Here is a 17,197-nt window from a genome sequence, read left to right on the forward strand (position 1 = left end):
TAACATCCATATGACATGTACATGTACAGGGTGAAGCCACAGCTTTACAATGTGCTGTCACTTCAGCAGTTTACTACACTACAACATTGTTCTAAAACACACAGTACTAAAACATTATAAAACAATACCAACACATCTTCAAAACATAAAAGTCAGTGAAATTCTAACATAATTTAGGTTGAAAAAATTGAGACAGATTTGTGAGCTATCAAGCCAATATTCTTCAGTGGTTTGACGACTTACAAATCTGTTTTTCTTTAATTATGAACTCCTTTCAGTTCCACTAGTTGTTTGTCAGGTATGCGTTTTCAAATTTTTCCAGTATATATATAATATACACATGTATGAAAGCAATACCAGCTTTTGTATGTTACAGACTTCCACTACCAGTGATTAAGCTTAAAATATGCATATATGCATTGCCTACATGGATCTGGGAGTCGGAATCATTATTCATTCAATATATATATATACAGGTACTACGAACCATACATGTACGATTTTGTTTTCAAGGATATTTAATTTAGCTACATCTGTATTTTGTTTCTTATTATAGCCTAGCAAATATTTTTATGACAGCTTTACCATATATTTTCATGAAATCTGCACAGGCAGTTGTTTTATGTACAATAAATGCATATTCATGGTAATGATGAGGCCTGTTGTGTGTTGTTTTCTTGAGTTGACTGCTAGCCAAAACTAAAGGCAGATGCACTGTGTTGGCAACCCTCTTGTGCACACACAGTTGTAAGGCTGAATACTGAATCACCACAATAATAGTAATACTCTCTGATGTATAAATTAGTAAAGATTACAAGAAATCAAGGAAAGGTTTAAGAGCGGGCACAATGCATGTAGGTTAAAGTGTAAGGCTGGTCCGCATAAAGCCTGTATACTGCCATCCATCCTATCAGCCTGCAACAGGACATGTCTGTTTATGTTGATATGACAACTGAACAGAATTCTCCAATGAAACAGGTGGTTGTTATTTCATCCAATCACATCAGTTCCTCAACATGTTTTGTATAATACTAACCAATCACAGCCATCATAACTATGCTGAACCTTCCAATGAGACATGTCTTTCCAAGTGTCTTCCAATCACATCACAGATCCTGACTGAAATACATCTGTGTAACCTTGACCACTCGCAACATGGCCACATAATAACTATGTTGAATCATCCAGTGGGACAGGTGGTGGTTTCTTGGTGCGGTTCTCTGTTGCTAGCCGGTGTCTCATTCGCCGCACCTCAGCCAATAGCTCCTGTTCTTTCTCATCCATTGACCTCCAGTTCTGGCTAAGCGAGCCTGGACAAAAATTAAAAACTACAGTTACCTATTATTTATTACAAACATTACAAGACACATACAAATAACAAAAAAAAAAACAGATATAAAGCAGTGTTATAATACTGTGCTCAAGACTGTTTAACTTGGCTGCGGTGAGGTCAAAGGATTTATGGGTTGAGGAGACAGCAGTGTCTGTAGTATACACACCACTGACCTTTGTCAGCCACCTGACAATCCTCCTCACTTACAGCCTCAGCTGAAGCAGTTAGAGCTGAAACTCATTCGTCAAGAGCCTGATGCTTGCTGTGAGCAAGTGCTGTAACTACTTGAGCCAAAGATCAGTTGAGATTTCCTACAAAACCATTTTGCAGCAAAGACTTTCTAAGAGACCACTGAAATCTAACCATGACCTGCCAGCTACAAGTCTTATAGTTGTGTCACATCATATTTCAATTCCTATAGTTCATGTTCTGGGGATCAGTCCATATATACATGTATATACGTGCAGTAATAGAATGAAATAAGAATGTAATACCAATGAAATAAGAATGTAATAACAATGTAATAAGAATGTAATTAAAATGTAATTAGAATGTAATAAGAATGTATGACTATGGCTTAATGCTGTGGTTATATTATTGTCATACACCCTCTCATCAAAGTGAGCAGATAGGTTCAGACCAGGAAGACACTGAGTGAGTGAGTGAGTGCTTGGGGTTTAACATGGTACTCAACAATTTTTCAGCCATATGACGACGAAGGAATCCTTGGAGTGTATGTAATGTGCTTCCTTGTCGCAGGACGGATTTCCAACGCTCTTTTATCTAGTGCTGATTCACTGAGATCACTTACAAAAGGCAAGTAAGCCGCACCGTCCGAGCCATTATACTGATACGGGTCACCCAGTTGTTGCACTATCCCCTTCATGCTGAACGCCAAGCGACGAAGTCACAACTTGCTCTTTTATAGTCTGTGTGACTCGACCCAGGATTGATCCTGGATCTACCGTTCCCTAAGCAGACGCTCTACCAACTGCGCTATCTGGGCCGGTCAGGCGGACACTGAAGCTTACCCTGTTCAGACGGTGTGACACTTGACTCATTTAGGATGATTCTCCGCTGGTCACTGACTTGCTCTGTACCAGGCAGACCTGTTGAGCCAAAATAAAACACACTGAATGAGTGAGTGAATAACTGGAATTTAATGCCACACTTAGTTTTTCTGGCCATATCGAGACAAGAACATCTAAACACCCCCCAAAAATGATGCTTTTAATACAAAATAAGGTTATGGAGTCCACATAAAAATACAAAACAGAAAGAACAAATTCTAAATCAACATTTTCAGTTTGTCTGATATTGAGGATTTATGTGATTTTTTCTGTTTTTCATGTCTCTTGAAAATACATCTTATTGCTGACACAATCCACATTTCCTGTGAATTAGGTGGCTTTCCAGTTTGCTTTATATTTTAATACCTTTCTCTGATATAGAAAAAAGATTTGTTCTGCCCATTAAAACTTTAACTGGTATAACTTAAGAAAACAATGAAAACAACAACATCAGTAAGAACAGTAAGAATCGAAAAACAAGACAAAATATTTTTAAATCTGCAAGGATATTATTTACACTCTGTAACTCATGGTATAGGCCAATGTCATTCACTGAACACTTTTGGGAACAATATTCCTTAAAGTGAACAAAAAGTTAGCCACTATAGTTGAATTAATTGATAAAGTAGTATTCCAGAAATGTTCTAAAAATATTTTGAAAATTCTATACCGCTTATCAACAAAGTAAATACCAAACAATTGTCAGTCCCTTGCCACTCATTTGCTGACGCCATCTTGCCATGAGCCCTCCCGTTCCATCAGTATTGAACAATATGACAATGAGCAAATACAATCAAAAACGCCTGATCCCAACAAAAGAGTATCAGCTCTGTTCTGTGTTCAAAGGGCCGATGTTTCTTTTAGTCGTCTCGGTAAGGGCAATGTTCGTGCCCACAAGCATCGTGTCTTAGCAGCCCTGCCCATCCTCGTCCTGCATGGGCGTAAGCATTTCGCCCAGCTGGCTGTAGGTCTACCAACTTTTGGGAATGTACTGAGCATAGCAGGGCCTTCTGATTGATAAAGACTCTTTCATTCAGAGGGAAGATATTTTCGTAACAAATCTGACTTTGCTTAGGAAACATGATGCAAAGTCACAATATTTTACATCAAGTATCCTGCCCACCATGTATACATTGTGACATGGCAGATGTTCTCAGTTCCCTGCTCATGAATGTGCAGTTCAAAATGCATCTGTTTAACACTTAAACTAACCCCAAAATCCAATTTATTGCATCAATATCTGTCTATCCACTATAAGAAACCACAGTGATAATTGAGAGCTAATTGGTTTTATGACGTTAGTCAATTATCATGCGATGCTTCCAGCACAAGTGATTTGCCACATTCACAAGGGCTTCCATAACATGGCTACTCCGAGTAAATTGTTCATCAGTGCCATACCCCCATATAATTTTTTGGATATTTTTCTGTGATGTCGTCTATATCATTATTTGTATGTTTATACACTGGCAGACTTTATGTTCACTTTAAATTTAAAGTACATAATATTTCAGGAGAAATCATCGACCCATATCTGAATATGCCACACCGATAATGATTTATTTAATTTATTTATTTTACTGGTGTATACTTATACATTTGTGGCCAGCCCTATGGGGAAAACTGGCTCTGTCCACAGCTTGCTGGAAGATCTAATTAACACGGACGAGAATTAGATCAATGCCTGCAGTGGTGAGAGATTCCTGTGTCATTGTGTAGCGCTAGCACACTAATCACTCTGCCCTCGGTACATGTTATGATGCACTTTGATTAAGATGCTCTTTGATTTGTTTCCATCCCAAACCAGACAGTACCTGCAGCATGACCATACGATCTAACCATCTAGGAAGGTTCACTACTACCACTCCTGTGTGGATATGCTGGACAGGAATGTGGTTAACAAAGCCAATTAACAGCATCTTCCTGAACGACCTGACTCTGAAGTACCTCTTCAACATTATGAGCCAATCAATCAGAGTTAGCAGAGTCCATGTGGCACACCCTAATGCTTTCACAGGAAGAAGTATATGTATGGGGTCATGTGATCATGCAAACAGCCAACCACAGCAATGGGGACCAGTATCAAAAGTCTGGCAACATAGCCATGATGTCAGTTTACTGATGTCAAACGATCCATTCCCTGCTCAAAATGATGTCACGCCAGAGACTGTATTCTACAACTGAAAATGTTTCATTGTAACACTGTGCTACAATCCATTTTTGACGTAACAATGGTTCAAGGTCCAGCCTCACACTAGTGTCACCTCACAGGATCAAATGATCCATTCCCTGCTCAAAACGATGTCACATTAGAGACTGTATTCTACAACTGAAAATGGTTCATTGTAACACTGTGCTACAATCCATTTTTGACGTAACAATGGTTCAAGGTCCAGCCTCACACTAGTGTCACCTCACAGGATCAAATGATCCTTTCCCTGCTCAAAACGTTGTCACATCAGAGACTGTATTCTACAACTCAAAATGTTTCATTGTAACACTGTGCTACAATCCATTTTTGGCATAACAATGGTTCAAGGTCCAGCCTCACACTAGTGCCACCTCACAGGATTAAAGAAGGCATTCCAAAGACACGGTTAGGTATCCTGATTGAGCAGTGTGTAAAACTGCACAATATTCTAGTGAGGTGACAACTCCAAAATACTGACCTCTAACCCAAAATAAAGCAGAATTACTCAGTGAAACACGCATATTATTCTCTAATTAGACAGTGCTAAGAATCTTGCCAATAAATCAACAAGAAAGGCCAAAATTATTCTGTCATAAATATGACTAGTTATCATATGCATTAAGATTGTAGAGTAGAACTGCATTTGGCAATCTCTGTATGATGGGTGGCAACTGCAACCCTGTGAATGGCTGAGCAAATATCGAGCTTTGATGGTCATAAACTTCCTTATGGGAAGTTCAAGCACCAATTCGCTGCTCTGGTCTTTATATGCAAATCACTACCCACAAATGCATAAATTTGGTAAAGTAGCTATAAAGACAATAAGTTTCTCTTGTGTTGGCATAAGAAACTGTAATGCAACATGAAAGACTTACAGAAGCTCACAAAACAAAACTTAGAGATGGTAGCAAGGCTACCAAAGGGCTTGCTTCTAGGACAAACATGAATGCAAAACTTCAGCTCAATAGACGAAGTGCTGAATTCGTGAATATGGTAATTTATGGTAATTAATATGCTCACAGAGCATCAGGGATGGAATACCACACTTGTGTCATTGTGCTTTATTTACATGTAAAACTTCGGGTCAATATGTGCGTCACTTTTTGAGATATCACCCCTAAAATTTGGTCTAACGTTGATTCTAATACATTATACACCAATTCAGTAATTTATGGAATTTGATATGAACACACCGTATCAACGATGGAAAATCCCCCTCGTGCTATTGTCCTCTACGTGTACATGTGTGCAAAGCCTGAACTCAATACATTTGTACAGGTGAGCTAAAAATGATGAGAAATGTGGTAAAGACGCAAGAGGAACCTGGTTCTCAATACCCTTCTAGTTGTCCTACATGTAAGTAGGCGTGTGCACAAAAATTGTTGCCCTACATGAATGTTTTCTTTATCACAGGAAATAGGTAAATTCCTATTTCCTAGGTAAAGTCCATAAATCCACATCTAGAAAGAAACAGTCTCATAAACCCTGTGTACAAGAAATTGTACTCCTGCATGGAGGCTTTCTGGAGAAAATATGTTTACTACAACAAAGCTTATAAGGTAAATTTTTATACTGAATGTCTATCAATCAAAATGACTACAAAACATAAAAGAAACATTCACAAAGCCACACTGAGTCTTTGATCTGCACATTGCTTCCCATGACTGGCTATCCGTGTATTATGGGTGGCCACTGCAGCTCTCTGCATGGCTGAACAAATACTCAGCTGACAACAGTCACTGTCTGCGTGGATGGTTTAAACACTTCGTCACAGTATACCACGACACATGTATCGGCCAGTTTCACAGGCTCCTAGTACTAATACAGATGTGGAAAGCTTTCTACAGATACTGTGTATACCAGGTAAACAGGTAAACTGGTATACATGAATGTGTATGCCAGATAAATTGGTATACACCAAGGTAAATTCTTACAAATCTACAAATCTGGTAAAGTAGCCAGAGAGACAAAAAGCTTATCTAGATAAATGATTGCATAGGAAACTGTAGCCCTACATGAAAGGCTTGTAGAAGGATGTGTTTACAGGAGAACAGAATGAAGTCAATCTGATTGTGTGTCCACAAAAAATGGTAAAATAATCAAAGGCACCCAATACCCTTCTTGTTCTCCTACATGTAAGTAGGCATGTGCATAAAAATTGTAGCCCTGCATGAAAGTTTTCTTGATTACAAAAAGGGTAAATCTGGCAAAGTCCATAAATCTCATAAGCTATAAATTCACAGAACCCTGTATAAGAAATTATTGCTTAATTTCTCGAGAATGTGTTCACTACAGAAAACAAACTGAAGTTTATATAACTCGTAAATTTTGGACACTCTTGATATACAGGAGCCAAAAAAAAGCTTAACCTTCCACCTGCATACGCACATTATGACCTTATATGTGAGCTAAAAGAAACTGCTAAAACAAAAGTTCAACCTTCAATCCACTTATGAGAGCCAATTATACATGAGCTAAAAAAAAAAAAACAGCTTAACCAGACACCGATACCACCACTTTGTCCCTCTCTCACAATACCTCTCCTTATTTCACACAGGCGAGCTAAAAATATGCTGCCTTCCCATTAGCAATTGACACTTATTTGTCGACCAATGTTCAGAGGCCTTTATCAGCAAGCCTTAAAAAATGTGACTTCCCACCGGAGTTTCATATTTTAAGATACATGGGGGTCCATACACTGCAGGCAGAAATTTGACACATCAGTGGTCTGCCAAATAATTCACATGTTTAGTCTCTGCTCACAACACACCGTTATGCCTCTCTCTCTCTCTCATTAACGACTTGGAATCATTAGGCTTTGAGGCCTTGGGTGCAGTAATTGGTTGACACCAGACTATTACAGTACACCAGGACAGGGGGGGGGGGGGGAGTACTGCTCAATCCTAATGATAAATCTTACAGGTATGTAGATCAGATCACTTGTGTAGAATGGCTGTACTATTGGATATTGTTCACATTGTATGCCGATCATACAGCCAAGATGGGTGTACTATCCGCCTAGGGTTGTATGACATGCACTAGCATTCACATATGAACTCGTCTAATTTAAAAATAGCATATTGTTTGACACACCGCATGTTTGTACTCTTGGAATAACAAGGCATACAGAGAACATCGCAATTCGTAAGCAGTTGAGTAGTTCGTAAAACTGCATGTTCAAGTGAAGCAATATGTTCAATACTCTCTTCTAAAACAAAGTAAAGTGGAATGACACTGTCATATACAGATATTATTCTCCAATTTGACAGTGCAAAGATTTTGCCATTAAATCAATAAGAGAGGCCAAAATGATTATGATGTCAAAAATTATGACATGTTTATCGTATGCATAAAGATTGCAGAGCAGTGGCTTTGTACGTTACAGAGTTGTAAACTGTTGTGGTGGTAAAACGAAGTCATTATGGGCAGTGGTCTTAGTATGCAAATCAACTGAATTTGGCAATCCGAGTACTACCGTTGGCAATTGCAACCCCGTAAATAGCTGAGCAAATGTCATGCTATTGTAGTAAAAACTTCCTTGCGGGGAATCAGAACGAGCACTAGTTCGCTGGAATGGTCTTTGATATGCAAACTGCTACCCACGATTGGCTATCAGTGTACTATGATTGGCTGAGTTGGTAACCTGGTTATCAATACACTTCTTGTTCTACTGTGATTCTTCAACCTTTTCACAAGTCCGCAAGATGTTTATTTAAGTATATTCTGAAGGTTTTATTCCTTGTAGGCTCATAAAATTATACTTTTTGTGAAACCTGAAAATGACCATCCCAACCAATGTAGTTTTTTCTTGTTCCTCTTTCATATGCCTCAAAGGTTGAGGAATTAGGGTAGGTATATAGGCATGAGCCCAACAAATTGTAGCATTACAAGAAATACGTAATGTAAACCTCGAAAAACCTGTCACAGAGAACTCCGAGTGAAAAGAAATTGTAGCTTGGCATAGAGGCTTTCTAGATATTAATACAGAAAACGAAGTCTATATAACTGGTAAATTCTATCAATTAAACGAGCTAAAACCATTCACATGCACAGGGAGCTAAGAAAAAAGCTTAACCTCCAATCCATGTATGACAGCCCAACATACAGGAGCTAAAAAAAAAAAAATACAAGAGCTTAACTGAAGACCAACGCCGATTCAAACATAATATGAAGATCATGCTTTCACTGGTCCTGCCATTTTGGCTTGTTTCATAAATTCAAAACCACAACCTACTTCATAAGCAATTTCGGATCGTTGCAAAATTTTGATAGGAAGTCAATTTTAGTACTAAATATCATATCTAGTTATCACGAAACTTAGACCTTGTAACTCTAAGCACTACAAAACGGTTAATCTATAATACTAGTACAGCTTTTGGCGAGTGCAATTACGATTTTACTTTTCATACTTCAACATACTCCACATGGCATGTTAAGTTTTCTGACGCATCACCAACATCAATAAACAGGAAAGTAAAATTCCATACTGGACAAGCTAATTGGATCAGGTCTGCCATACCAGGCAGACAAATACACCAGTAGCTGAAAATATACACGATGTAATGTGTAAAGGCTAGGCTTAAGCACGTTCAGTGCTGTAAAGCTGTACCGGCTGACTTAGATCCGCTTAAGATGCCATCAGGATGGTGCCAACATTCACGCATGGTCCACCCTTCACGGCCCTATGATCTGCACCACATCTGATCAAGATGTGCGCAGGATGAACAGAAGATAGGCGTACAGTATATCATTAGTACCTGCAAACTCTGACTACAAACATTTATCTATCCACACACATGCCTTTTGGGAATAAACATGTAACTTGTAACTATCAATCTCTGGGCTATTTTAAAAACAAGCTCTGTGTCAAACTGCAAATAGAACAAAAGAGGTATGGAAAACAGATGTGTGGTAAGACAGGGTACATAGCCCGATAAAAAAAATAATAGAGTGCGATAGCAATGTGTATTTATTTATGGGTGTTATTTGAAGATATATTTAAGAATTTCTCTCTTTAATATGACAAGGTGTATGATGCTCTCCAATATAGTGTTGGAGATCTCACTCAGCTAGATAACAACAGGGGAAGTGTATAGTGGGACAGACACACAACTGGAGGAATGATGGATGGCACATATTTTATTTTCTCCGTATTGCGGGAGTAAAATAAATTCCAGAGTATTCAAGCCAAAGAGTCATAAAGGCTCCATCTCATTTGGATCTTTTCCTTTTCGAATTATTATTCTAATTTTTAAACTGGCCATAATATTTATGTTACAACCAAGATAGTCCGAAATTTGCATTTGTTTACCTACTGGTTATTGATTTATTTATTTGATTGGTGTTTTACGCCACACTCAAGAATATTTCCTCATACAATGGCAGCCAGCATTATAGTGGGTGGAAAGCAGGCAGAGCCCAGGGGAAAACCCACAACCATCCACAGGTTGCTGGCAGACCTTCCCACATACGGCCAGAGAGGAAGCCCAGCATGAATTGGACTTGAACTCACAGCGACCGCATTGGTAAGAGGCTCCTGGGTCACAAAGCTGTGCTAACATGCTAACCAACTGAGCCACGGAGGCTCCTTTACCCACCGATGACTGGCAATGACAGATGTGGCTGATTGAACTATCTATCTGAGAGAATCATGCACCTGTGTATTGAAAATGGCACATGGTTTTCTAGGCCTGGAAATGTTTTAAAAAGGTTATTTATTAATCTGATCAGCATTTATTGATTTATGCTCAATAGTCTGTCACTTATGTGACCACTGTCACATTTATGGATGCAGAGATGCCCGACCTTCACCAGTTACCAAACACATATTTGACTTAAAAAGCTGGCAAAAGCTGGCCTCAAACACACATTGGTCAATGGTCAGATAGTTGCACCAAACCAGCGCTTTAATGTTGGATAAAGTGCCCCATAATTTCCTGTGCAGTCTAAACAGAATCTATCTGTGGTATCTTGATGGTAAGTGAATGCTAAAGGGAACAGCTGTTTGTCTTCTTATTTATCAATGAGTTTTTGCACTGGTCATATAAAACACCTCCTCCATTAGGTTTGAAATTGCATTCTGTATCTGTTTGGTATCATTAAAGAGGAAAAACTGCCCATTTCTCTTCAGTTTCTGGGTGCGACTTACCATCCAACTGTGTTGAACTGGGCGTGTCTCCTCAGATTCTGGGTGTCATCAAGCCACTTACCATCCAACTGTGTTGAACTGTGCATTTCTCCTCAGATTCTGGGTGTCATCAAGCCACTTACCATTCAACTGTGATGAAGTGTGCATTTCTCCTCAGATTCTGGGTGTCATCAAGCCACTTACCATCCAACTGTGTTGAACTGTGCATTTCTCCCCAGTTTCTGGGTGTCATCAAGCCACCTACCATCCAACTGTGTTGAAATGGTCAATTCTTCTCAGTTTCTGGCAGTTTCTCCTTTGTGGGTGTGCTCAAGCTACAGTGTACTTAACGTCCTCTGGGTTTGTTCAAGCCACTTACCATCCATAAGGATCTGGGCATTTCTCCTCAGTTTCTGGGTGTGATCAAAGCCCTCAGTGATCTCCTGCTCCATCAGTCTGTAGCGTCTGTCATCACACCCTGCTGCTAGGTGGCGCTGCTCAACCAGGTTTATCCCAGCAGCCCTTGTCTCGTCCTCCTGCACGACATACTCACCGCGATCAAAATGCAGTAAAAAAAACTTGCATAATATGCACTCCCCACAATTTTAACATTACATATACATTTAAAATGCATATAAAATTCTTCTGGCTAGCAATTTATTGCTGAATCAAACAAGTGTTAGAACAAAAGAGTATATTGAAAAGCTCCTGTCATAAGTAACATGGTCAGAGAGTAAAAAAGCCTGATGTACGCTTTATAAATTTAGGTTGTGCTTCATATGCATGTATGCCTTTAGATCAATACATGCCTTTAGGTCAATACATGCCTTTAGGTCAATATATGCCTTTAGGTCAATACATGCCATGATTTTTGACATACCACCCCTAACATTTACTTTAACATTGATTCTTATACACAAAGTCGTTAATTTACAATCATTAATATGCACACAGCCAATCAATGATCAAGCATCCCCCTCATGTTATTGTGCTCTCCTGTACACTACTTGAACAGTACTTTCTAAGATACCACCCCTACAATTGCTTGACATTGCTTTCCCTGTTATTTCATGCTGACTCCGATGCTCGGGGTATGACATAAGCCGGTTAAACATTCAATTAAACCATGGGCATGTATCCATTACCTCATTTTCCTGACACTTAATCATCAATGCCTGTACTTCTTCTTCTAGCCGCCTGTTTTCTCTTGTCATTTTTGTCAACTTTAAAAAAAGAAGACATAAACCATCACATATGATCCATTTTTGACATAATTTGGTATCATCACATCTATATATTTATACAGTAAATCGCATGGAATGGAATGTCATGGAATTTTTTGTCAACTAATCCTCCTGCTGCATGAACTGTAGCATATGTGATATATACAGTTTATCACATAAAATTATATATGATATGTACTGTTAATCACATAAAATTATATGTGATATATACTGTTAACCACATAAAATTATATGTGATTTTTCAACTCATTACAAAAGGGTGATCGGGCGGTGAAACAATTTTAGGCGATATATGGTAATGGTAATAATATTTGATATGTTATCCACCTTCACATCTGATATTCACCATTCGATAACCAAATCACCAGGCAATCACATCTGATATTCACCATTCGATAACCAAATCACCAGGCAATCACATCTGATATTCACCATTCGATAACCAAATCACCAGGCAATCACATCTGATATTCACCATTCGATAACCAAATCACCAGGCAATCACATCTGATATTCACCATTCGATAACCAAATCACCAGGCAATCACATCTGATATTCACCATTCGATACCCAAATCACCAGGCAATCACATCTGACATTCACCATTCGATAACCAAATCACCAGGCAATCACATATCTGATATTCTCACCCACCTAAAAATTACATTTAATCCAGTCCCTGCCTGAAAATTACGTGTAACCACCTTCCCACCTCAAATGCATGGGACTAATAACCAGCCCTGATAGCTCAGTTGGTAGAGTTAGACCTGTCCGTTCCTGGCTACACCCCCAGCAGGTGTGCCTTACCCACACAGCACTTAGCTGAATCTGTGTCATCTCCCTGTCGAAATCCTCCATCCTCTGCCTTTACTCTGTACCTGCCCGTCTCTTGACTACACCTCCAGCAGGTATGCCTTACCCACACAGAACTTACCTGAACCTGTTTCATCTCCCTGTCCAGATCCTCCATCCTCTGTCTTAATTCTGTCCCTGTCTGAGCCTCAGCGTCAATGGTACCCTGACACAGACGCGCTAGGTTCTCATTCAGTACCTGAGACAAATCAGAAAAGAAAGCTGCTTACTCAGGCCAATAATGTCAGAAGTGGAAAGTCCGTAAATAGAAAAGTTTTTAATTGCCTTCAGCCAATCTGAATGAAACAGTTAAACACATCCCGTAATGAATTCAACCGCAGACAAAATGACTTATTTAATCATTGCTTAATGTTATACTCTTGAATTTTTCACTTACACGATGACAGTCAGTTTTTCTCATTGGTGGAGGAAACCAGAGGGCCTGAAGTAAGCCTCAACCATTTACAAGTTACTGACAACCTTTGCCTTTTGTGATGTACATACGTGTGTACAGTACTACCACTTACACATCAGGCTTTAATATCAGGCTGCCACATACCAATTTAACATTCTCTGCAGATGAGTCGCAGAGGATCCGCAGGGGATAATGGAAACCCCGCTGTCGTTTTGCGGGTGCTCACCAGGAGATATCAACATGTTCAACGGTGAATTAAATTGCTTCAAAACTCACTTACGAAAATCAATTAAAAATGGTAAAATCACCAGAGGAACCTGGTTATCAATATCCTTCTTGTTCTCCTTCATGTAAGTAGGCATGTGCATAAAACTTCTAGCCTTACATGAAAGTTTTCTTGATAACAAGAAATAAGCAAAGTTGGCAAAGTCCAAGAATAGTCTCAGAGACCTTGTGTACAAGAAATTGTAGCCCTGTATGGAGGGTTTCCAGAGAAGAAAAAGGCGAACTTTGGTAACTGGTAAATCTTTACACTGAAAATTTACCAATCATGCTCACTAAAGAGCATTCACAAAGCCAATAAAACTAAAACCAATTCAATCTTCCACCAGAAGGCATATGTAGATGTAGACGCCATTTATGATCCCTTAAACATGAGAGCAGAAAAAATATAACACGGCATTCAGAGAACACTGGTACCTCGCCCAACTGAGCAGTTCGCATAACTACATAATGTTCAAGTCATGTGATACAATGTACGTTCAAATATTGACTTCTAAAACAAAATATTTATTTATTTATTTGATTGGTGTTTTACGCCGTACTCAAGAATATTTCACTTATATGACGGCGGCCAGCATTATGGTGGGTGGAAACCGGGTACAGCCCGGCGGAAACCCAGCATGAACTGGACTTGAACTCAAGGCGACCGCATTGGTGAGAGACTCCTGGGTCATTACGCTGCGCTAGCGGGCTAACCAACTGAGCCACGGAGGCCCCTCTAAAACAAAATAAAGTAGAATGATTCACACATGCACAGATATTAATCTCTAATTAGACAGTGCTAAGATCTTGCAACAAGAAAATTATTATACTGTCACAACTACGTCTATGACTGTTTATCTTATGCGTTAGGATTTCAGAGCAGTGCCTTGTATGTTACGGAGTTGTAAATCATTGCGGTGGTAAAGGACACTGTGGGGGGAGCTCATGAACAAATTTACCGCGACGGCCCGGATGGCTCAGTTGGTAGAGTGTTCTGCTTCAGGGATGGTAGATCCAGGGTCGATAATGGTGCGGGTCCCACCTTAGCCCCTAAAAAGAGGAAGTTGTAGTTCCCTCGCTTGACGTTTACCATTAAGGGGATAATGCAATGATGAGTTGACCCGTATAACAGTATAGCCTTTAATCCATGTATAAGAGCCCAATATACAGGAGCTAAAAAAAACTCAATCTTCCATCTGAGTTGGTACAGTTACACACCATACCTTCGGCTAGGGATCTAAAAAAAGCTTAACCTTCAATTCATGTATAATAATCCATTTTACTTGAGCTAAAAAAAAAGCTTAACCGGACACCCAGAATGACGACATCACTGACACCTGCGCTTTTCCCCAACTCTCACAATATCTCTCCTTACTTCGTACAGGGGAGCTCAAAAGAAAAAATTGGTATACAATATAATTTATATGCCACATATGTGGGGGACATGTCAATACGCAGCACGCCTGTACCTTCCTCACTTCCTGCTCTCTCTCCCTCTCTGCCTCCTTGATCCGCTGCTGGATACAGTTCTCCAGCTCTTCTTGTTTACGTCTCAGATCTTTTTCTGTTCTCAGTTGATGAGATGCATCCGCATAATCTCTGAACAACTCCTGTTATAAATTTATATGAAAGCATACCTGAACAACTCCTGTTATAAATTTATATGAAAGCATACCTGAACAACTCCTGTTATAAATTTATATGAAAGCATACCTGAACAATTCCTGTTATAAATTTATATGAAAGCATACCTGAACAACTCCTGTTATAAATTTATAGGAAAGCGTGCTTGAACAACTCCTGTTATAAATTTATATGAAAGTGTACTTGAACAACTCCTGTTACAAATTTATATGAAAGCATACTTAAACAACTCCTGTTATAAATTTATATGCAAGCGTACTTGAACAACTCCTGTTATAATACACGTACATGATGCATATATACCCTAAATAACCATAAATTCCATTCATGACCAACTAACCCACTTCTCCCTATTCTGAGAGTTCTATTGGTTTTAGAAAGGGGTTTTGAGGTTAAACAAATATTGTAAAAAATACTACAGCACACAATATACAATGGCTGTTGTTACACAACATAAAGAGTGCGGAATCTCTTGTGATTTAAGAAATAAGGTTCAGCAACAAGGGAGAATCCATACACTCTGCATGTATGGTTATTTGACAATAAGGGGCCACAACTCATACTGTTAACTAAACTACAATATCATGACACAAAAATATCCATACATGATTAAGACACTCATTTTGTCTGATTCTGAGAATTACATACATCTTAGAAACATGTTTTGAGACTTGCATGTAAGGTAGAAAGTCATCCGACTGGAAAATATAAGTTTCAGGTAATATTATATCAATATTTCCAGACATTTTGGGGTGTTTGATTTGCATATGTGTTGTCACCACGCCATCATGTTAGGCTACAGTGTACCTGTTCAAACATCTTCTTCTGCAGCTGAAGCTCCATATGTCTGATCTGTGCCTCTTCTACAGCCTGTTCAGTTTCCAGATCCCTCTGTTGAGCCTGAAACATTACATAGGGAGTTTTTATGGGAACAAATATTTCCTACCCCATATCTAGAAGAACAAGACAAAACAATAAAGAAAAACAGGCTTGTAATTTCTAACACACAGTTTGGAAAGAAGACACACAGCTATATTGTTAATGCTTTTTTTTATGTGTATTTAAACTATCTGCAAATGGCCATTACTGTCAGTGTCACTGTTTTGTACACACTGATAAAATACATGTAGGCCAATGCATTGTAGCAAATGGGGCTGTTTCATCTGATAACCATCTATATTCACCTACTCTCTTAAAAGATTCTACATTTTGTCCAGGTGTTCCTACCACTACACATGTACCTACCTTCCTCTGCACTTCATCATCGAGTCTCTTGAGCTCTGCCTCTCTCTGCGTCTTCTGGAACTGCAGGAACTTCCTGCGTGCTGCATCCAGAAGCTTCAACTCCTTTAACTTCACCTCCCTCATCATTGCATTCACACTGAAGACAGGAAAAAGGCAGAGATTGAATAAAAGTTCAGTCTGTACAGACATGTTCACTAGTGACCTACCATTTCCAGTGTATGGTGAGTGTGACCTACCGTTTCTAGTGTATGGTGAGTGTGACCTACCGTTTCTCGTGTATGGTGAGTGTGACCTACTGTTTCTAGTGTATGGTGAGTGTGGCCTACCATTTCTCGTGTATGGTGAGTGTGACCTACCATTTCTCGTGTATGGTGAGTGTGACATAATGTTTTCAGAGTATGGCGAGTGTGACCTACCGTTTCTAGTGTATGGTGAGTGTGACCTACCGTTTCTTGTGTATGGTGAGTGTGACATAATGTTTTTAGAGTATGGTGAGTGTGACCTACCATTTCCAGTGTAGGGTGAGTGTGACCTTTTGTTTCTAGTGTATGGTGAGTGTGAACTTTCGTTTCTAGTGTATGATGAGTGTTACTGTTTCTAGAGTATGGTGAGTGTGACCTACCATGGACTGTGACCTAACATTTCCAGCCCATGGTGAGTGTGACCTACCACTTCCAGTGTATGAGGAGTGTGACCTAACATTTCCAGCGCATGGTGAGTGTGACCTACCGTTTCCAGTGTATGGTGAGTTTGACCTAACATTTCTAGTGCATGGTAAGTGTGACCTACCATTTCCAGTGTATGGTGAGTG

The 17,197-nt window shown here is 39.3% G+C and overlaps 1 protein-coding gene across 2 annotated transcripts in view; it reads right to left on the reverse strand.

The window, feature by feature from the left end:
- Nucleotides 1–525: 525 nt before the first annotated feature.
- Nucleotides 526–17,197, reverse strand: part of LOC135465654 (TBC1 domain family member 31-like) — a 49,935-nt gene continuing 33,263 nt past the window's right edge. For both annotated transcript variants that reach the window (XM_064742947.1, XM_064742946.1), the window contains 8 exons: nt 16,387–16,522; nt 15,949–16,041; nt 14,967–15,107; nt 12,901–13,017; nt 11,867–11,944; nt 11,101–11,257; nt 2,365–2,442; nt 526–1,310 (listed from right to left, as the gene is read on the reverse strand). In XM_064742947.1, the coding sequence (XP_064599017.1) occupies nt 1,171–1,310; nt 2,365–2,442; nt 11,101–11,257; nt 11,867–11,944; nt 12,901–13,017; nt 14,967–15,107; nt 15,949–16,041; nt 16,387–16,522 (940 nt within the window). In that variant the 3' untranslated portion in view covers nt 526–1,170. The remainder of the gene's footprint in view (nt 1,311–2,364; nt 2,443–11,100; nt 11,258–11,866; nt 11,945–12,900; nt 13,018–14,966; nt 15,108–15,948; nt 16,042–16,386; nt 16,523–17,197) is intronic.

This window comes from Liolophura sinensis, chromosome 5 (genome assembly GCF_032854445.1).
Source record: "Liolophura sinensis isolate JHLJ2023 chromosome 5, CUHK_Ljap_v2, whole genome shotgun sequence".
NCBI lineage: Eukaryota > Metazoa > Mollusca > Polyplacophora > Chitonida > Chitonidae > Liolophura > Liolophura sinensis.